The 23,085-nt window shown below is 37.8% G+C and overlaps 1 protein-coding gene across 3 annotated transcripts; it reads left to right on the top strand.

The window, feature by feature from the left end:
• The first annotated feature begins 2,923 nt into the window (after nucleotides 1-2,923).
• LOC129414283 (E3 SUMO-protein ligase ZBED1-like) lies at nucleotides 2,924-11,450 on the top strand. 3 transcript variants are annotated; one of them, XM_073867716.1, is made up of 8 exons: nucleotides 2,924-4,411; nucleotides 4,842-5,456; nucleotides 5,574-5,769; nucleotides 7,398-7,554; nucleotides 9,076-9,148; nucleotides 9,887-10,085; nucleotides 10,442-10,519; nucleotides 10,694-11,450. In XM_073867716.1, the coding sequence occupies exons 1-3, from the start codon at nucleotides 4,264-4,266 to the stop codon at nucleotides 5,591-5,593; spliced, it is 783 nt and encodes a 260-aa protein (XP_073723817.1). In that variant the 5' UTR covers nucleotides 2,924-4,263; the 3' UTR covers nucleotides 5,594-5,769; nucleotides 7,398-7,554; nucleotides 9,076-9,148; nucleotides 9,887-10,085; nucleotides 10,442-10,519; nucleotides 10,694-11,450. The 3 variants fall into 3 exon arrangements, 2 of the variants coding, with proteins under 2 accessions (XP_073723817.1, XP_073723818.1); XM_073867717.1 differs by having other exon boundaries at nucleotides 5,574-7,288; XR_012369651.1 differs by lacking the exons at nucleotides 2,924-4,411; nucleotides 4,842-5,456; nucleotides 5,574-5,769; nucleotides 7,398-7,554 and adding an exon at nucleotides 7,596-8,866.
• Nucleotides 11,451-23,085: the final 11,635 nt, after the last annotated feature.

Below are 23,085 nucleotides of genomic sequence, written 5' to 3'. Positions count from 1 at the left end.
CTAAAAGGTACCAAATTGTGAAAAGCGCTATATAAATAAAATTTAATTGAAAAAAAAAACATAAATAAGATGCTCACTTACATTATAGGCTATAGCGTTACATTATAACCACATTATAATTTATAGGGGCATTTTCCGGGCTTCAGTTCTGGATGGCATGATGCACACAGCAGCTCTAAACTTTAGCTCAATCATTACATACCCAGAAAGATTGATCCATACCATTAAAAATCATGTTTACTTACTGCTGCACTTTTGTAGTTGATAGTTACGTCCACTGTACTAATATGGACTAATATGGGGCTTTAAGGAATAACAAACTTGAAGGACAATCTCCTAGTGAAGACTTATATTTAAATGGATTTGGATGTTAACAATTAATCGATCTTCGATTAATTGTCGATAAGAATTAAATCGATAAAACTTAACGATTGTCGAAAAAGCAAGCACGTGTGTCCGGCGCCTGCGCAAAGCACATACACAGCTGATGAAAAAACTAACCAAGCGCGAAGAAGTTAAACTAGCCATGATCCCAATGATGCTCAATGCAAAACACACACTTGGGCTTTTTGTCTCATTCGAGACGAGGCTGGCTGCTAACGTAACAAAATTGGATCCGCAGAGGATCTGAGAGGGTCCGATGCCGAAAATCTAACCACACTATTCCTACGCCCCATGACGCTTTGCGCGAATTGTGGGTGCGACTTCCGACGCGTACTGTCACTGGACCAGAGCCGGTGATTTCCATGATGATTACGGTCATAATTTCATGTATGAACCAGTGTGAGGATGAAATTAAGAAGTGTCCTGATACATCAAGATATATTCAATCGTTTCATGTTGTTCCTCGGGGGTGACGGGTCTTCAATGTGCAAATAAAAGCACAGAGACATGCCGTATCTCTACACTGGGACAGTCAGTCGAGTGTTTAATACATGGAATATACAGAGACTTCTTGTTTTTAAACGTGTCAGGTGATGGTTTAAAATGTCACAACTGTCCCTGGGGTGAGTTTTTTTTAAACGGCAATTTTTAATCGACTTATCGAGTTTTTATGGCTACACATCAAGCTTCACGCGATCCGACAGCAGCAGTAACTTATGCTTCTCATTCAATACAATGTAAGTTATTTAAACAAACCATAATAAACATATTCAACTCCTATTACATGTTTTCAGTTTTCGTTTTATGAAAATATTATACAGAAAATAAGACATGAGCTTATGAAATTATTTGCTTAAATAATTCATTTAAAACACAACAAAAGTAACGGTATGCGTAACACATCACGAACTATTATAAACATTAACTAATAAGCAGTTAATGTCGTAGGCTATATATTATGTACTGTAATCTCATTTTTGTAATAATATAATAGTAGCAGAATAAATAAATCAGCATATTTTTATCTGCATAATACGTTGTTTTTGAATAATTATTGTATTTATTGTTCACTGTCAGTTTCTATGAAAGGTTTTACTGGATGGATATGTGGATACAGTTAATAGATGCACGTGCGCCACATAAACATTCAGTTCTTGTGCGTGTATTATAGTAAAAACAACCTTTTTGTAAAGGTTTACTGCGTTTGTATCATCTATTATGTTAACCCCTAACTGCACAAATTATGCCGATCTTCCTGGATTTCATAATAAGCATTAAAATGCCAGTCAAAACGGCAGACTCGTATCCCTCGCAAGACTATTAGCTGTAGTGGCTCACCGGAAGTTTTACCCATCTGAGCTCAAGATGGCGTCACCCGCATTTACCTCAGGAATAGTGTGGAAAGGATACTGAAAGCAAAGACCCTCTTCAGGGAAGCCTGCAAGATTAGCATAACAGCGCTGATAACGCTGCTTTACACAGGGAAGGCGTCCAGTCAGAAGCCGTTTTTAATAAACAGATTAAAATGAAAAACTTAAATTCTGGCAAGAAACTGTTAAATGTAAACTGTAACTGACTGTCGTTACACTCTGAACTCCCGCAACATATATCATTGATCATCATCATGACTGGCTGAGGCGCTACACGCTAAACTCTGTTGCGGGTTTTCTAATGGAAGGTTGAAGTCTTCATAACATAAGCATCTTTGCTGAAAGTACGCCGCAGGTCTAAAGCTGAGGTAACGACGGGAAAAGTGCCCTTTCGTGTGCTTCTTGGATATAATTACAACAAGCGGTGTATCGACGACTCAGAAAGCGAGGTGAACAACTAGAAAAATAACACTTGATGATAATGAAACTTTTATTTTGTCATGGATGCATGCGACTGTGCGGAGTGCCCGTTATGAGGCGGAGTTTACTGTGTCTATTAGTCATTATATTTCGTTACGAGATTAAATTGATGATTTTTTATCAAAACACCAAATACATTGACTCATTTTACAATCCCACTAGCATATTATTTAGACAAAATAAAATCTTTTAATTCGCGTGAGGAAGCTGGCGTTTTTCTGCACACTTTTATGTCATTGGCTATTTGCCACTGCTGTAATGGCTTATTGCACTATTACTGTTAACGATTATTCGATTGATTGATCGTTAATTTAAATGATCATCGAATATGGGAAAATGCATAATTTGACATCTGAGCAAATACTAATGTTGCAGGAGTGGTCTAAACAGTCTGAACTTCACAGGTACATTTGGGCAAACAGACATTTGGGACCTAAACAACTTATCTTCACCCGGAAATAACACCATCGCGTGCTGCATGAAGAGTGCATGAAAATGAGAGAAACACCGGGGACTTCTCAGTCATCCCAAAATAAGCCAAAACAATGAGTCCTAATAAACGTTGCTTTTTGTTTAAGTCCCACTTGAAGCAGGAGATTATGAAGATGGCTTCATTGCAGGATGACAGTTTAATATTCTTCGCCGATTGTGAGGGATACATTTCGGCTTATAACATCAATAATTACGCCCTGCAGCCTGAGCCACAACCTCCTGAAAGTATGACATGTTTAAGTTGCCACTTACTTAGCGCATTCAAGGTATACATTTAATCAGTATGTGTGTTGCCCCTGACCTATACAAGAAAACATATGGGGCTTTAAGGAATAACAAACTTGAAGGACAATCTCCTAGTGAAGACTTATATTTAAATGGATTCATTATGATCTGAGCAAATACTAATGTTGCAGGAGTGGTCTAAACAGTCTGAACTTCACAGGTACATTTGGTCAGGACATTTGGGACCTACAAAACCCATCGTCATTGGTGCAGCCGTTCCCCCTGAAGACTGACGAAAAGCATAAATAAAGAACATAAATACTTAAAGTTCAATTTTATTTTTTAAAATATGCAGAAAAGTCTGAACCCTGTGTGTAAATCAAAGGAAAGGGAGTTGACAAGCAACACAGGAAGAAATGATCCTGAAACATTTTTATTTTTATTAACAGATGATCACAATTGTGCTAGAAGTGGAAAACTACAAATGCAGTGTAGGGCTGAACGAAATATTGTTATCGTATCTATATCTAGATATGAACTTTCAAGATATTACTATCGAAAAAGCCACGATATAGACGATATAGATTTCCCCTCTCCGCGCTCGCCCCGCCCTGCATACAACTCTGGCAGTCACACAACGAGCATCATTTTTACGAGTGCCCTGGCTTGAATGCACCGCTAAAGACAGCGCGCACACACTACAGAGACAGCAGAGAAATTAAAAAGAAAGAAAAAAAGTGCGGGAGATAATGCGGCCGGTGGTAGTGCATCTGACTTGGTGCCAAAACATAAACCATCTTCCATTTTTTGGAGGTATTTTGGATTCAGAAAAGACGATTTAAACCAGAGTAACGTGTTGTGCAGGTCGTGCTTAACAAAAATTGCGACTAAGCAAGGTAGCACAACAAACATGTTTCACCACCTGAAACAACACCATCGCGTGCTGCATGAAGAGTGCATGAAAATGAGAGAAACACCGGGGACTTCTCAGTCGTCCCAAAATAAGCCAAAACGATGAGTCCTAATAAACGTTGCTTTTTGTTTAAGTCCCACTTGAAGCAGGAGATTATTAAGATGGCTTCATTGCAGGATGACAGATTTATTTTCTCAGCCGATTGTGAGGGATACATTTCGGCATACAACATTAAGAACTACGCCCTGCAGCCTGAGCCAAAACCTCCTCAAAGTATGACATGTTTAAAGTTGCCACTTACTTAGCGCATTCAAGGTATACAACTTCGAACTCAAGACCCACTGTCTGCAGACATCATTCTTCCCCGCGGAGCATACCGTGGATAATATAGCAGAGGAGATGAGAGGTGCGTTAGCAGACTGGAACTTGAAGGAGGACCAACAAGTTTGCGTGACGACAGATAATGCGTCGAATATGATAAAGGCTATGGAGGTGAATGGCTGGACGCGCCTTCAGTGCTTCGGACACAGGCTACAACTGGCAATAGGTACGTTATGTTTATTTTTAATAACTTTGAGACAGAGAGAGAGAGAGAGGTCTGTCTGTGTGAGTGAGTGAGAGAGAGAGAGAGAGATTTTTTTTCCCAAAAAACATTTATTACATAAAATGGAACAGACTACAACACATCACCTATTCCAGAAAAGGGAGAGAGGGAAAAAAAATCAACCTAACAAAAAGAAAAATGCAACTCTTCTACAACAATCTCACAGAGAGTCCCATTAATGCACCAAATTGATTCAAACAGTGAAAGATCATGCATTAATTTATAGTAATGGAAATCAATCAAAATTCTGGACTTCACAAGTCTTGAAAGAGAGAAAGAGAGAGAGAAAACAATCTGCATTATTATGTGGTTATTAAGCTATTGTAATATAATCATATTTAATCAATTATTTTTGTACATCTATTTTTCCAAGAAAACGCAGTGAAAGGTGACAGCCGGATCAGCCGTGCAACAGGTGTCTGCAAAAAGTTGGTGTGCCACTTCTCACATAGCTGGAAAAAGAGAGTGGCACTTGAGCAAGCCCAGAAGCGCCTCAACCTTCCAGTCCACGAACTCATCACTGAGTGTCAAACTAGATGGGGGTCTAGGGTGCTCATGATTAACAGGATTCTGGAGCAGCAGAAAGCACTCCACGAGGTCCTCTCAGAGGACAGAAACACCCTGCACCTAATTCTTGGATATCAAGATCTGGATGTGCTGGAGTTAGTCAGCAAGGCACTGGGACCACTGCTTGAATTCATGGATGCTCTGTCAGGGGAGGATTACGTTAGTGTTTCACACATCAAACCAGTACTCAGCCTGTTTAACACAACCATCTTGGCACCAGTGGAGGGTGATACAGACATCACCAAGTCCTTAAAAAAGAAAATTTTGGAGTACTTGAACAGCAAGTATGAAGAGAGAGTTACACAAAAGCTCTTGGATGTGGCATCCTTCTTAGATCCAAGATACAAGACACAATACATCAGGTTCAACGACGTACATCAAAGCCAGACTGGTGTCAGAGATGAAGATGATGGAACACAAGGTAAAAATAATGGTTAGAATGGAGTAAATGAGAAGAGTTCCTTCCATTTAAATGCATTATCTTACATTTTAGTAAAAATTTAAGATTAAATTTAGCTGAATTGTGTTGTTCATACAGTAATGATCATTCATATATAAAACTAATTAAATTGACAACGACGAGGACCCCCTTCTGTGGTGGAGATTAACTCACAAAGTCAACTTTCCCCGGCTCAGCAACATGGCAAGAAAATACTTGTGCATGCAGGCCACCAGCTCTCCCTCAGGCAGTTCAACATTGCAAACATGGATTCAAAGCTCCATCAAGCCAACAGGTAAATCATATTGAATGTTTAGCAGACTTTAATTCTTGTTATTATATTTCCCATTATAATCACTTGTCTAAGTTGATGCTAGAAATATAACACATCATATTTATAATACTTCATTAAAACCATAATAATAGTACCACCCCCCATAGTGCCCTTTTCGCTTTTGGGCCACTGCCCCATCTAGCATTTTCATTTTTTAAATGACTGTTCTCATTACAAAGAAAAGTGAATGGTTTATAAATAGTTTTGGCATTAAGGCAAAAGAAGTTAAATTAAAGCTTTTCAACCTAAGGCCAGTGGGTTTTGTACAGATGTAAATTTGTGTGTATAATATGTACAAAATGAGTGTGACTTATGAAATGTAGTTTTCACAGAGCTGTGTGTTTCTCTGGTTTTCTTGCTAAACAAACTAATTAATTGGTTTTTTCACAACCGGCTCAAGTCATGACAAAAAGGAGGACGCAGTGAAACCCAAAATAACAATTAATCTTTTATTTAAGGGAAATAATAATTAAACTGAAGTTGCTAAGGCTTTTGACAATTTAAAAGAACAAATGTATTTGAAACCACAAAATTAGCAAACCAATACTTACAAAATAGTGAAGTAACAAAACCCAAAATAACCAAACGAAAAACCCAAACGGAAATCTCTCCCAAACACAATCAACCCCAAACTTAAATAATGAAAGATAACGAGCAACAGGTGCAGATGATGTATCGGTAGCTCCACCCACTGGCCGGCCGCAGCGGGGAAGCCAGAGACCCGTCACACACCCCTCCTAAAAAAAGACCACCAACAATAAATAAAAAATAAAAGAGAGACAAGAATACAGGTGCACCAGCAGAACATTCATACCGTATAAATACGTGACAGGGCATCAGCAATTAGGTTTTCCGAGCCTTTAATGTGGCGAATTTCTAATGAATAAGCCTGGAGAAATAGGCACCATCTCATAAGCCGTTGGTTTGGGCTTTGTAAGGAGCGCAAAAAAGTTAATGGGTTATGGTCAGTATAGACGACCAAAGGACCCTCCGTCGCCCCAACGTACACATCAAAGTGTTGCAATGCCCATATTAAAGCCAGTGCTTCTTTCTCAATTAAAGAATAATTTAACTGGTATGAGTTAAATTTCCGGGAAAAGAAAGCCACTGGAAGGTCAATACCTTCCTCGGATTTCTGGATCAAGACTGCACCCGTGCCTATGTTGCTTGCATCTACTTGAAATTGAAAAGGCTGGTCAAATTTCGGAGCCGCCAATACAGGAGCTTCTGTAAGCAACATTTTAATCTTCTCAAAAGCCTCCTGGCAAATATGATTCCAACGGAACTTTACGGTCCCACGTAATAAATTTGTTTAAGGCGCAGCCACCACAGAGAAATTCCGATAGAAACAACGGTAAAATCCCACCATGCCCAAAAAACGCATTAATTCCTTTTTGGTAGTTGGAGTAGGATAATTATCAATGACGTCTACTTTCCCACGAACCGGCCGCACCTGACCTTGACCCACAATCTTACCAAGGTAGGTAACAGTGGCTTTTGCAAACTCACACTTTGATATGTGCTATTTGCCTTAAATGTTTGACTTAAATATGAAAATAAATTAAAATAATTGTTATTGTATTTTTAAGTTAAAAACAAATTTGGATTTACAAGAACTACATCTCTTCAAGTCTTTGACGACACTGACACCAATGTGGAGGAGGACGTCTTCCAAGAATTGATTCAAGCCAGTCCAGATATATGTTTTACTGTAAGGCCTCCAGAAGAAACTCTTCCTACTTGGAGGTAAATATAAAGCAACACTTCAGACTTTCTAAGGCTTCATTGTAATTTAACATTGTGATAAAGTAAAATGTGTTTGTGACAGAGAAACACATTTATTTTTATTAATTTGGCAAATGCTCTTATTTGAAGTGCCTTATGTTTAAGGCACATATTAGCAATATAACAAGCAATTCATCCTGTTAGCCTGCACTAGGATGCCAGCGCACTGAAGAGCTCTTTATTTACATAATTTAAATTACTGTTAGTATATACTTACATAAAACAACTATACATCATTAAAAAGTGATAAGACTAAAGATTTAGTTTTTGACCTTTATTTTATTCTGAAAATCCTATAGTGACAGTAATTTCTTCATTTTTGTCAGGAGATATGAAAATAAAAAACGGTGCATGCCTTTAATTTGAAATATGACCTCAGCCGCACTCATTGATAAAAATACTCCTCCGTGATCGTCATAAAAGCACTCGATAAAACAACATCCATCGGGGCTTTTAATTCATATTTGGAGAAATATTAGTTTAATTTTATGTGTTTACTTCAAATTTCTGCAGGGGCGGTAATGTCATTCACACTCAGTTTGTTTCATTCAAACATGAAGCCGGAGGGCGCTAGAGTTAGAAAGTGTCAATATGGGACTCTCATAAGATGTCAGAGATCAGCTGTCAGTCAGACGTGTACTTGAACAGTGACGTGCAACGATCGATCGCTGTTTTTATAATAACAGGCAAATAAAGATGTTTTGATGTTTTAAAACCATGGAGACAATAAACACGATTAATATTATATAATATTTATCTGTATTTTTTAACGCTATGTCTGGTATTTTCATAACAGTACTGTATATTCAACCCAGTCTCACGGCATTTCGTGATTTGGTCACGTAATTTATTCGTGGCAGGAACACGTTTATTTCGTTATTTTCGTAATTCCAGCACGTTTTTTTAAACTAATGTATTTCAATTGGATGCATCTTTCGTGCATATAGCACGATTTTTTCTGCCAGTCGAGCTGCAGTAGGGAAGCTCAACATTTATTCACAAGATCTTATCAAGACTGCAATACATAAGAATAAATAGGAATCGGCAACAATTAACGATCTATGCCAGCGCAAGTCAATATTTATCTGGTCATTTTCAACTGGTTTTTAATGTTAAAAGTCCCTCACAGTCAACAGCTGTTTCCGGTGAGTTCAACTGCAGGATCAATAGCATTCAGCGGTGAGTTTAACAACGCTCAAATATGGGTAAAATAACATTCAGAGAGGAGTTTTATTAAAACAGCGTTCAACTGCATGTAAGACAACACTCAGAGGTGAGTTTAACAACGCTCCACGGCGCGTGAGATTAAGTATTTTAAGCGTTTTCTGATCATGTAGTGCTTTATTAGACGTGATGCATGTTGGGTGTTAAATAATTTTTATCAAATGATCATTGATGTTAATAAATATAGATCTAAATATACATTTTACTTGTGTTCGATTAATTAATAAGTTGTTTAATTATTAATTTGTTTATTTAAAGTCCTGTAATAACTGTGACGTCATCGAATGAGACGAAGGTCCATGGCTATTTCAACTCGGAAGTTGAGATGAAGGTAATTCTTACATTTACACAGCAAAAAAAATTTAATCGTAACAATAAGTTGTGTTTGGAACATTATAATCTGTAGCAATCTTAGGATGGTAAATAATAGAAGTCATTAAAAATAACTTTGTTGCACCACATATGCAGTAGGCTAATAGCAAAATTAGCTATAATTCATTCTGTCGCAAATAAGGTAACTAATCATGCAAGATTCAGGGAAATGCAAGATTTCAGTAGTGATATGTTACCTATATTACACTAGCTCGCAACTATTAAGCCAATTTCAGCCAACATGATCAGACGAAGAACAGTGTTGCCAGACTGGTTTGTTTACCAGCCCAGTAATTATTTAAAATCCACACAAAATTATACAATAAACGGTCAGATATGATCTATAATAAAACAATACAACTTAATTCATAACAGCACCTATTGTGGCTCATCATGTTTTAATATGAAATAATTAAAGCCAATTTTAGCCAACACGATCAGTATACATTATACAAGTTTAACTGTTTAAAATCAATGTCACATAGATTTGAGCTTTATTTTCCAATTTTCCCACACAGATGAAAAGAATACTGATGTAAAATGTATGTGCGCGCACACACACACACACGCACACACTTACATTTTACGTCAGTGTCTGTCTTGTTAAACTGTACTTGTCAGTCTTTCTGTAGTGCTCTCTGTCTTGAGTGTTTCTGTAGGTTTGTGTTTCTACTCATCACCATGTCCATCCATTCAGAACTCCAAGAACATCTCTTGATCTTGGATAAGTTGGTTGATGGTCAAGAACTAAAGGATGAGCTCCAAAGTCTTGATGACTTTCTTGGTGAACTGCAAGAAAGGCAGTAGCACCAATGAAGACACCTGAGCCGAGGGTGCATTGGAGATTGATGGAAATATTGTCTATGCAAGGTCAAGCAGGAATCAACAAAAGAAAGGTAAGCATTGTTTATTTTTTAAATATATATTTTTAGAATGTACATTGTTTACTTACAGGACTTCATAGAACAAGGCAGACATCAGACAGCGGTATATAGATAAGTAGATCGTATGAAAAAATATGTTATTTACATGTGAAACGTAAACACACTGAATGTTATATTGCACACTGTAAACACAATCAAAGCTTCAAATCACAGTAAAAACGAGACATTTAAACAAAGAGCTTGCACCATTTCAGACTGGTAACTAGACTGTGCCGCTAGCCTTGGGACAAGTTGGAATTTTGTATGTATGTATACTTTATTGTATATTATAGATAAATGTTGCTTTGTGACGTTTTTATCCTCTAAAGCTGATCACATTCGGAACACTGATCCTCCCAATGCTCCTGACACTCATTGTGAGGTGGCCTTTGCTCCAGAGACTGTTGGTGTGTACTTCAATGTGTTTAAATTACAGAATATGACAGTGGGTTATTTTGATAGAATGCTGGACCTTTTACACTCAAAGCCATTCCATGAAGTACAATTAAATGCTGTAAATATATGTACATAAAGGGAAATATAAAAGTATTGTTTTTGTATACTCTATACTATTTTAACAGAGTGTATTCACTGAACGATTTCTCAAGTAACGACGCATCACCTCCTGGAACCCCAAGAGATCCTCTTCAGGCTTCCTCAAACTGGAGCACACACAAATTCTCTTTTCAGAGAGGTGGAGGGCAGAGAGACCCTGTCTGCTGAACACGGCTGTGGCACAAGAAAATGTGGCAGCACATCTGCCAGAGTGTGGGAGAAGCCCAGCTGTTATCCAGTGTTGTGACTGACGACCTCGTCCCTTCTTCTGTGCTGAATGTGACATCATCATGTCCTCCATTAGCCTGGTTAGCCAGACCTACATCAAGATGTAAGGTCTGGCAACTCTTCACACAAACGGCTCAATGCAAGGGGCGGGATATAAGGTTGTCCCTCAAAATGTCTCTGCACGCAATAGGATAGCGCTATGACCAATCAGAGCAAACAACAATCACAAGTGGATTGTGGCTGAGTCCCATGCGTTTCCCCACCAGTGGAGCTAATTGGTATATCAAACTTTTACCGTAACCAGTCGGCAAAACTCCAAACACATCTTTCTTGCTTAAAAATGACTTCAGTAGGGTTATTTGCTCTTCTCTCAAAGAAAAACATAAGTCTAAGTCCTCCAGAGTTGCGGCCAAAGCCGCTTCAAAAGAAAGCTGTTCGCCAGCAGCAGCAGACATTCTTTGTTTTCAAGTAGGAACCGTCGCAGGCAGCTCTGTCGTCATCATGTTAAGCCCGCCCCACAGACGCTACACACGATGTGATTGGCCTGACCAAATTTTGGTTAAGTGTATTGTGAGATCCTAGACTAAACCCTGGCAGCAAATATATTTTGCGGCCGCTAGGGTGCGTCTAGATTTCTAGGCTAGTCCTCCATAGCAGAGATGCCATGACTGCTGGATTCTTCCAGCCATTGCCTTCAACAACTGTTGTGGTGGATAAGGCTCTTTCCCATTGTGGTAAGTTTTGTGTATGCACATATTATGTATATACAACATATATCATTTTCAGAATAGTTAAACTAAAGTAAAATGCTACTATTTCAATTATATTTTTTTGTCTCATTGTTTGGTGTTGAATTTATGTGGATACTCCGTTTCAGTCAGCATTTTAAGCGTATCTCATGTACTTTTTCAGCAATCTGCTACACCACCATTACAATCTTATATTACTCAGTCAAAACAAATTATCTTAATTGTCCTCCACTAATGTTTTTCAATGCGGCTTGTACCTGTGGAAATGTCTGACAAAATCTGTGGTTGTTCACCAGAGTCATTAAGGGTCTGTCCAGGAAAAACAGTTGCTGTGGTCACAATTAATGGTAAGAATGTGAAGAACTTTGTTTTGTTCTGTTATAGTAGAATCTTAAAAATCTTTTCATAATTGATTTCAACATTTTAGTAATGTATGAAGAGTAGAAAGTAATGTATAAATGGTAAAAAATACCTAAACAGAACTGGCTACTGGCCGGCAACCCTTCATTTTGCCACAATTTATGCAATAGACATCTTGTTTTCATTTGAAGAAATGAAGATGGCGGCACCAGGACTGTCCTGTCAAGCATTTTTAAGAATGCTGGATCAGCGAACTGTCTGCTTTGGTTGTGTGAGTATTTATCCTACAGTATTGATAATATATTAAAATTGTAGGTTGAAAAGCTGCTTGGTGCTAATGTATTTATTGCACATTATTAGCTGTTGATTTCCTTATTTTTAATAGGCTGGCAAGATCTCAGGAGACAGTTTTCAGAAACGTTTTTTGAGTGGGAGGCTGTGCGATTCAAGGTGGACAATATATGCAAGTAAGAGCCTTCATCTGCATGCACTCCAGATATGGTTGTCGTTTCAGTAGATGGAAACCACAAGTAATATCGTTTAAAGAATGCTGTTAGGTACTCCAAACTTTGTAACACAGTGTTTGTATTAAGAAGTAAATAGTAACACTTTACAATAATGTTGTATTAGTAAACATTTGTAAATGCATTAACTAACATGAACAAACAATTAACAATATCGTTTTTCATCATGTATTAATTGTTAATAAAATTATTGTTAATGTTAGTTAATGTCAGTACAGTTATTAATGTTTGTTCATGGTGCATTAATTCATGTTATACCACGGGTCTGTTGAATGCTGCATTCTGATTGGCTGAGAAATGTTCTATGGGTGTTGATTATTTTTCTGTAAACCGCAAACCTATCTTTTCAAATGTCTTAAAAATAGGCACCAGAGCAATGTTTGTGGTAACCGTGGTGTAAGCGGAATAATTGACTCCGGTCCTTTGAATTATTTGAAAATAATGCACACCTGCGGTGTAACGGCACTCCGCTTCGCGTCGTGCCGAATTACCACCTTGGTGTGCATTATTTTCTTATAATTCAATGGCCCGTCGTCAATTATTCCTTACTTAACAGTTACAACCTTTAATTTTATAAATGTATTGTAAATGCAGATATTAACATGAACAAAGATTAATAAATGCTGTAGAAGGATTGTTCATTGTTAGTTCATGTTAGCTAATGCATTAACTACAAATACAATCTTACTGTATATAGTTACCTTACTTAGCTTTTTAATGTGCATCAAGTAAACCTAGACAATAAGTTATCATAAATAGTTTTGCCCCTTTTTTTTAGATCTGAGGAACTGGACATCTTTGAAGGCTTCTTCATAGCTAAGGATGAGGATATTACCAAACTTGTAAAATTGTAGATGATAATTACACTATAGGACTACAATATCCTCTTTTTGAATAGTTTGTGTAGGAAAGTCTTATTTTCACCATTTTCCATATTGTAGGTCAGTGGAAGAGGTGTTTGTGGAGGGGAGTGGTCAGCAGCCAGAGAGACCTCCCAAAAACTGCCAGCAAGATAGACGAGGAGGGATTGGAGTTGTGGTATGTCGGCACGGAGTGCTGCTCTGTGCTTTAAATATGTACAGTGTGGAGATTTTTGCCCATCCCCTATACCTGCAAGAAAAGATTGCCAGAAGACATATTACTTTTTTATGGATGTAACCTGCAAATATTGGCCCTACCTTCAAAGAGTTGCAAAAAACTGTTCAGAGCTCCAGCACTTTTTGAAAGGAACACACAGACTTTTTGGGATTTTAGCTTATTCACTGTATCCCAAAGAGTTAGATAAGTCCGTACATACCCTTTTCATTTCTGTGCATGCTGTAACTCTGTCTGACGCACCCACCGCTAGCTTAGCTTAACACAAAGACTGGAAGGAAATGGCTCCAGCTAGCATACTGCTCCCAATAAGTGACAAAATAACGCCAACGTTTTCCTATTTATATGTTGTGATTTGTATAGTTACAGCGTGTACAAATAACAAGGTCATATGAGACACAGCGTTCTTTTAACCATATTTATACTGGGAACTATATTCTCAGAAGACGAAGCACTGCTACTTGGGCAGAGTGATTAGCTCAATCTGACTTTACATTCACACAGGGCGTAAGCGTTAACGCTTCCCATTCACTTTTAATGGGTGACGTCATGCGTTGCTCGCTGTAGAAGTTGAACATTTCTCAACTTTTCAAGTGGCAAAGTGTGCATCAGCCAATCAGATTGTCTTATGCAAATATCCTAGGCAGAGCCAGCCAATTAAGTTTATGGTAGACCGGAGCATGTGTTGCGGCCACGGTGATTGTCTTTTGGCCACGTTTCAGACAAGCTTTTCGTCAAGCGTTAACGCTTCTGTCTCGTGTGAATGTATGGTGAGCGAACTCTCTGCTCCTTACCATGGGGCTTCTCAGGTGCTGCGAGCAATCACTCCACCCAAGTTCCTTTAACATAAAGCCATTCCTTTAACATAAAGTATTTCATGCCAAAGCCCATGATTTTAAATGTGAGGTAAGAAAAAGTTGCTATGCAATAGAAAATTAATTGAACATCGGCAAACATCTGGATCTTTTTATTTATTTTAACCAGGTGAAATGGAGTATGGCATATCAGGATGGTACTGGATTAACACTAGGAGAGGAGGTGGAACAGTGCAATGCCTTCCTCTTTAGGATTCCAGTGACCACAAAACACATTTCAAAAGCAGGTAAAACAACTGCACTAGCAGGTGTAATACTCCACTAGTTATATAATAAATATGTTGACATCATATTTTCTGTTTGCAGGACGCGCAGACATGCTGACTCTCATGGCCATGCACTGACATCAGCAAACGTTTAACAATTTAGCCATCTCAAATACTCGCCGATATCAGAAGGTAATGACGTCAGGAGAGTTTGTTTTAGATGTTTTAAATTGTGTGTTAGCAGTGTTTAAAGCTGTGCATTAAAGGTTTTTGTTTCTTGCTATCTGTGATTGTCTAATTGATGACAAACAATGACTCTTCTGACCAGCAAACATTTTGTGGCCTTATAGGGGCAGCCCTAATAAATATACTGTACACAACAATGATGTCTGTTTATTAAGTTTCTGATTAAAGTTATTGTGTTCCTCTTTTAAGATTCGCCAAGCAAGAGACTGTTACCTACAAGTTTTGTCGGGAGCCGAGAACATCAACTTCTTGTATAGTGCTTCAGCTGATGAGTACGACAGTGACTTTGACATTTCTGGTGACGGTCTGTAATCCACAAGACTGTGATACCTTCCATTATTCTGGACAAAGATTTCTAACTGTCGATATAAAGCAATTAATAAAATCTACTTTTCATAACCTTATGTAGCCTCTTTATTCACATAATAGACATGTACTGTATACATGTACAATATGCTTCTACAACTAGTCAGTGGTGGAAATTAAGTGCAATAATTAAAGTGAGCGGGGCACAAACAAACATGGGATTGATTGTAACACAGTTACATATTTTTATACAGGGCCAAACAATCTGTGCTTCTGGTCTTTTTTCTAACAGAAGATGAATTTCTTTAATATATTGAACAAAGAGTGTTTTGGAGGCATGGAAGTAAATGTTTTATGGTTTTTCAATTTCTGAGTTGGGTGTGTAAGTCACCAAATCCAACCTTATATTATTTGAATCACTAAAACATTTCAGCAACTCCTAGTAACTGATAGCTGGGATTGAAAACATTTTTACACAGCGGGGTTAGTTGTAACAAAGTCAGGTATACAATGATAATGAAATGAAAACAATGTAAATACTATTAATCAAAGTGATAACTGTTAATACAATATCAGGGGAAATAACTCACAATTATAATTTTTTGTCTTAATTGTGCGGCCCTTTTAAAAAATCTATTTGCATTGATGCATAATACAATTATGGTTAGATGAAGGATCGTGGATGGATAGATATCCACACATTCATCTATTATAGGCATATATATAAACAACATCCACCTTTAGTATATAGACAGAATTGTATTTTATTATTTGTTTCAACTATTTTTAGCAGGTGTTACATCAAACCCTCTGTTTGATCAAATAAACCCCACCTATGGGGTAACGTGAGATGTGTGTGTTAAATGTGCAAAGAAATGATTCATCTAACTTTTAATGTCTTTTAAATGATAAAGCCAAAAGTGTTTGGATGTCCCCAACTCTCAACCACTGTATTACATTAGAGATTTCTTCTCATCCGACTTTCTATTAATATTCCACTGCCATTAAGATTGGGAAAAACTTCACATGCGAAAGCTTATAAAATATTGATATAAACAAAATGCCTCGGAAGAAACTATTTGATTGGGAGAAATAAAGGAATTGACTAATTTGCTGATAATTTAAGTCATCTGCATGCAAAGTCATGTTCAAACATTTATTTTTTTATAAACAAATATTTATAAAAGAGTTTTTTTGGGTTGTGTGTTTGGGTTGTTTGGGTTGAACTGTAGTGTGCTGTATAAAATTGAATCCTGAAAATCATTATGATATGGACTCATTATTTTCAAAATTAGAATTAAATTTGATTTCTGTGTTATTTATTAAATGTATCTTTGTCACATGATGTTACAACAATTCCTATGTTAATGACATTTGTGATAATAATGCAGTAGTATTGTCTTTTATATTGTGATTGTTTGCATTGCATGATTTTTATGACTTGCCTGACTTATCTGTTGACTTTGTTTCTGTATTTCTGTATTCTGATCAAGATATGAATTTGGAAAATGTGGGAAATAAAAGTATTGTTCAGATAAAAATGTTACTCAGCACAGATTGTTATCCATGATGAAGAGGGTACATCTGTGTAGGGTTACTGTCCTCCCTTTCCCAGGGGCCCAGTAACAGCCCATGGAAATGCAAAAAATAATGCACATTTCAAATGGCTGTAAAGCAAAGTCTGATTAGTTTATTAAAGAGAAAAATTGTTAGGACAACTTTTTTTGTTTACTAAATAATGTTGAACAGAGATTTCTGACATGCACTGAAAGCTGTTAAAAAAGCATTTTAAAAAGTAATCACAATAAAATACCAAATTTCATTCTAACTCTTAAATATGCCATAAGAGGACAGAGGAACAAGATTTAATGCAAATACAGCCTCAGACTCCTTGTTGAGATTCTCCGGCCGCTCCATGACGATGCTCTCCAGCAGCTCCACGGCGAGGCTCTCTGGCAGGTCCTTTTTATCCCATTTCCCAGTAAATACTATTGACTTGTATCCGACAGCCTCAAGTTTTCGCACCTGAAATGAAAAAGTAAATGAGCTGTAACCATAAAAGATTATTTTATAAAACATATGACTTTTGAACTGTAACCTTATTTTCGAAGTTGTTTTTGAACAATTATTGTGTTTATTGTTCACTAGCACTATGAAAGGTTTTACTGGATGGATGTGTGGATAAAGATCATGAGTGCACGTGTGCCACATACAACATAATATGTTTTGTAGAGATTTACTGTGTTTGTACAACCCATCCTCACCCCATGTCGTCAATATTTGACGACACTTGACCATTCGTCAATATGTGACGGGGAGGGTATACCTTTCGCGTCATTTTTTGACGAACTGGGGACTTCAATACTATTACGTCCGTTGCATTCTCTTTCCTATTTTCTTACCATTTTCGCGTCGGTTTAGGGTTAGATTTACATAATGACATCCCTACCCAAACCTAACTCTAACCCCAACGCCAGGTGACAACTGTTTAATTTCGCGTACACTGTTTAATTTTGCGTAATCTAACCCTAAACCGACGCGAAAATAAGGTGGATACAATCAATGGTTAATTCCAGACTCATTCTACCATTGACATCATAACTTTCTTAATACTTGACAGGCAACACAACTTATTGATACTCTTCAACACAATTTAGGTAAATATGGATTCTTCCATGTATGAAATAACCTATGTTTGTAAAAGCCAGACCATATTGGTTAGGGATGCACCGATACCAATACTGGTATTGGCCTCGATACCACATTTTCTAAAGTACTCGTTAAAAGTCCCCCGATACCATGGATCGATACCACGGTCTGAGAAATGTCTATGTTTGAGCAGCGTGTAAGGGGTTAATGCCTCTTGTGTTGTCCAAAGAGGCAGAGTTTACAACAAACTGTAAAACTAGTCCCTTGTTTTTTTTGTTAAAGTACATGACTACAGCTGTTACCTGTAAATTTAAATCATGTTTTTTTTTATTAAGTACTCGGTATCGGTATCAGCAAGTACTGAAATGCAAATACTCGTACTCATATTCCTAAAAAGTGGTATCGGTGCATCCCTAGTGCTAGTCTTATATTATGTGAAAAACATGCGCACTTCATTTAAAATATGAACACTTTCACTTACTGCAATACAGGCAGAATTAATTATACGCCCAGCATTTCTGCTTTTAAGGACAGATTTCCCCCACTGGCTATCCAGTGACCTGACTTTTTTTGGTGGACAAGCTTGCAAAGCAGACATGGAAAGTTTTCCTGCTTACCAGATATGGGCCTTGTCATGACTAAATATGCACAAAAATATGCACAAATACAAACAGATAGACAAAGATGACCAGACAAAACAAATACAAAGGTAAACATACTAAAAGAGAATTAGACAGGGAGCTACAGAGAGACCAAAAAGTACACTACACTAGAGCACAGACAGGTTAAAAAGACAGACATGGCTCTTAAAAGTGTCTTTATTGTGTGTGTGTGTGTGTGTGTGTGTGTGTGTGTGTGTGTGTGTGTGTGTGTGTGTGTGTGTGTGTGTGTGTGTGTGTGTGTGTGTGTGTGTGTGTGTGTGTGTGTGTGTGTGTGTGTGTGTGTGTGTGTGTGTGCGCGTGTGTGTGTGCGCGTGTGTGTGTATTGTAGAAGATAAAGAGCAAGCAAATTTGAAGGACCTGATGAGAGAGAAAAAAAACATTTCAGATTAATACATATTATATTTTCACCAGTATTCTTCATCAGTCTTGTAAAACGGGAAGTTTTGCACCCATTTGGTTGGTTTTGGGTTGTAGGCTACTATGTGCAATAAAAAGGGTTTGGGCAGGTGGAATTTTTAAAATATTAGGGAAAGGACAGAAATGGAAAATAATTTTACAGTTGCAATGTAAATTGTAGGCTCCTATGTAATCTCTGAAAGAGCAATTAAATTATTCATAATTTCATATTAAAACATGATTCCCAATAATGGTGCTGTTATGAATTAAGTTGTATTGTTTTATTATAGATCATATCTGACCGTTTATTGTATAATTTTGTGTGGATTTTAAATAATTACTGGGCTGGAAAACAAACCAATCTGGCAACACTGTTCTTCGTCTGATCATGTTGGCTAAAATTGGCTTAATAGTTGCGAGCTAGTGTAATATAGGTAACATATCACTACTGAAATCTTGCATTTCCCTGAATCTTGCATGATTTGTTACCTTATTTGCGACAGAATGAATTAAAGCTAATTTTGCTATTAGCCTACTGCATATGTGGTGCAACAAAGTTATTTTTAATGACTTCTTTTATTTACCATCCTAAGATTGCTACCGTATACATTATAATGTTCCAAACACAACTTATTGTTACGATTAAACATTTTTTTTGCTGTGTAAATGTAAGAATTACCTTCATCTCAACTTCCGAGTTGAAATAGCCATGGACCTTCGTCTCATTCGATGACGTCACAGTTATTACAGGACTTTAAATAAACAAATTAATACTTAAACAACTTATTAATTAATCGAACACAAGTAAAATGTATATTTAGATCTATATTAATTAACATCAACGATCATTTGATAAAAATTATTTAACACCCAGCATGCAATCACGTCTAATAAAGCACTACATGATCAGAAAACGCTTAAAATACTTAATCTCACGCGCCGTGGAGCGTTGTTAAACTCACCTCTGAATGTTGTCTTACATGCAGTTGAACGCTGTTTTAATAAAACTCCTCTCTGAATGTTATTTTACCCACATTTGAGCGTTGTTAAACTCACCGCTGAATGCTATTGATCCTGCAGTTGAACTCACCGGAAACAGCTGTTGACTGCGAGGGACTTTTAACATTAAAAACCAGTTGAAAATGACCAGATAAATATTGACTTGCGCTGGCATAGATCGTTAATTGTTGCCGATTCCTATTTATTCTTATGTATTGCAGTCTTGATAAGATCTTGTGAATATGTTGAGCTTCCCTACTGCAGCCCGACTGGCAGAAAAAATCGTGCTATATCGAAAGATGCATCCAATTGAAATACATAAGTTTAAAAAAACGTGCTGGAATTACAAAAATAACAAAATAAACGTGTTCCTGGAACTTCCTGCCACGAATAAATAGATTAAATTACGTGACCAAATCACAAAATGCCGTGAGACTGGGTTGAATAAAACACACTTGTAGCCAATCAGCGGTAAGTGGCTTGTCTACTAACCGACATCCTTACCGGGGCTGCGTATGTGTTCGGCGGGTCGCCAGGCGGACACCGACTGCCTGCTTTTTTTCAGATGAACACTGGCTTTCAGCGTGAAAAAAGCCAGCTGTTGGCTTTTTTAAAAAGCACTGCACTTCCATTGGAAACAATTGAAAACATATGTCGGCCGCTGGCATAAATGCTCTGGTGTGCATGCTACCTAAAGTTCATAGATCAGTACAAATCAGGGATACTTTGTAGAGTTTAGCTCCATTCCTAGACAAACACATCTTGAGTCTTCGGGATTACTTAAGGTTTACTATGTAGATTCTTAGGGGCATGTAGTGGTGAGACTGTATATTGCAACCAATGGCTCAGTCCACAGCTCACCCCTCCCTTTCGGAATGCATAGTGAAGCTACAGTAGCTGCCACAGGACAAACACATTATCGTCTAAAGGCCGGAATACACTGCAGGATTTTTGCCCTCCTATAAGATCATTACCTTATCACACTGTGCGACATGAATCGTTTAAACTCGCGTACGAGAGGCATGTAGACTGTACGATGATGACGCGGAAGCTTCGGCTGCGTCGCACGTTAGCGCAAAGTCACCAGCATGCGCTAGTGGTAAACAAATACCAGCGCGCAGGTCGTAGCAGCAAACACACTTTGCGGTGATCATGCTGAACTTCTGAAAACTGTCAGAAAACTATCATATAGGCTATCTTTGGACACAAGACCGGGAAACCGGCCGTCTTTGAACCTCTCTCATTGTACGACATAGGACCACGAATGAAAAGCCACGATCACAGAAATCGCGATCCACGATTGTTTCACGTGATCTAAGTACTAAAAAATGAAGATAAAGATCTTATTTTTCTATCTTCTTTCCCTGCATACTTGATAAATCTTGCTTGTGTGTTGTATATCAGTGGTTTCCAAGCTTTTTCAACCAACAGTTAATCTCAAGACCCACAATTTTTTAAGAAAATAGAAATCTAGGAGAAAACACAAATACATTTGTTCCCTTTCAGTAGTTTTTGAATAAGTTTAATTGAATATTATTAAAATACCTTTTGGTAGGGTCCGGGATGCATGGCAAACATGTTAAGGCTACTGTACTGATTTTTTTGCACTGAATTGTAAATTATATATTTGAAAAATACAATGAATTGCAAGGCTTCAGAGAACAGTGCACTGTTGCATACCTACTGTTATGATTTCGGTCTTATTGGCTGCTTTGTCTTTGTTTCACTATGTGTTGTGTTTTTGTTTTGACAGCTCCACACGTGCGCGTCTTCCACCTGGTGATCTCATTACCTCTGACTTCTCTCACCTGCGACCCGCACCTGATTCTCATTATTGTCCAATCCGGTTTGATTTAAATTCCCCTCGTTTCCTTTGTTCATTGCAAGTTCGTCTTTGTATGTACCTGCCCGCTAGCTTGTCTAGTTCTAGTCCTGTGTAGTCTGTTATCTGTTTCTCGTTCGATTTATTCACCGAGCTCTCTGCTGCCTTGTCTCCAGATTTCCCCGTCCTGCCGTCAGTCTCTCCCGATTGGTGTGTCTCTATTATCCAGCTGAGAACTCTCTGTCTGTGGTCTCTTCGAGCGCTGCTTCACACCGTGCGCTGTCCAGTCGCAGTGCGCTTTCGGGCGCGTAATTCTGCGCATCTTTCGGACCTCTGCAGTGCGCTGTCCAGCACGGATTCTGCTGATGTATTGACCGCCTCTCTCTCTCTCCCACCAGGATTCCCTCTCTGTGCCCTGTGAGGATTTCAGCAAGTTTTAAGCGGATGTCCTACAGTGTTTCCCACTTTGTGACTTTTGCATTTTTCACATACACACACACAATTATACATGAAGACATTGATTATTTTATTATACATACCCACTGATTCATTTCATTAAAAACCCTCTGCATTGGGATCCTTGAGTTGTGTCGTTCATAACACCTACAGTATATACTACTGAGGATTTAAATATATTACTTTAATATAGTCCGTCATGAACTAAAGTGGGCTGGTCTAAGGCATCAAACTCCAGGGCTAAAAATGAGTCCCACTCCGGCCCTGCCCTGGTCTAAGACAACATAGTGACCAAGCGCGCTCTTTGTCGAGCAATTTGTCAGTTAGGGCTTCTTTAGAAACATGGTGGACATGAAATGGCAACTTCCATGTAAGTTGTATGTAGATAAAAATAGCTCATTCAAAGGTCATAAAAACAATACAGTTCATTATGTAAGGTCTTTATAAACCACTGATAATATAGTTATGCATAGTATATTGCATTTCTGTCAAGAGATCCTTCTAAAAGTTACACAATGCACCTTTAAAAATTGCAAACAAATGTATTTGTTTGTAACTAAAATCTGCAGAACAGCAGCCATCCAGGACCAGAGTTGACTAACCGTGGAATAAAAACGAAACAGAAGTTTTTGTGTAAGATATCTATTTAAACTGAAGTAACATGAGCTGACTCACTTACCTTGCCGAATCACAGTGTTCTTTTCTTTTTCCAGGTATTTCCTCAAAGTTCTCATGCAAACGGGATGATAAACGTGTTCATAGAGAAACTTCACATGGAGCCATTCTATCTTTCCCATGCCCTTGATTCTCATCCATGGTAAGTCAATTTGCATGGTTTTTTTGAC

This window comes from Misgurnus anguillicaudatus, chromosome 5, assembly GCF_027580225.2.
Source record: "Misgurnus anguillicaudatus chromosome 5, ASM2758022v2, whole genome shotgun sequence".
NCBI lineage: Eukaryota > Metazoa > Chordata > Actinopteri > Cypriniformes > Cobitidae > Misgurnus > Misgurnus anguillicaudatus.
The sequence above is the reverse complement of the archived record's forward strand: the minus strand, read 5'-3'. Positions and strand labels throughout refer to the sequence as shown.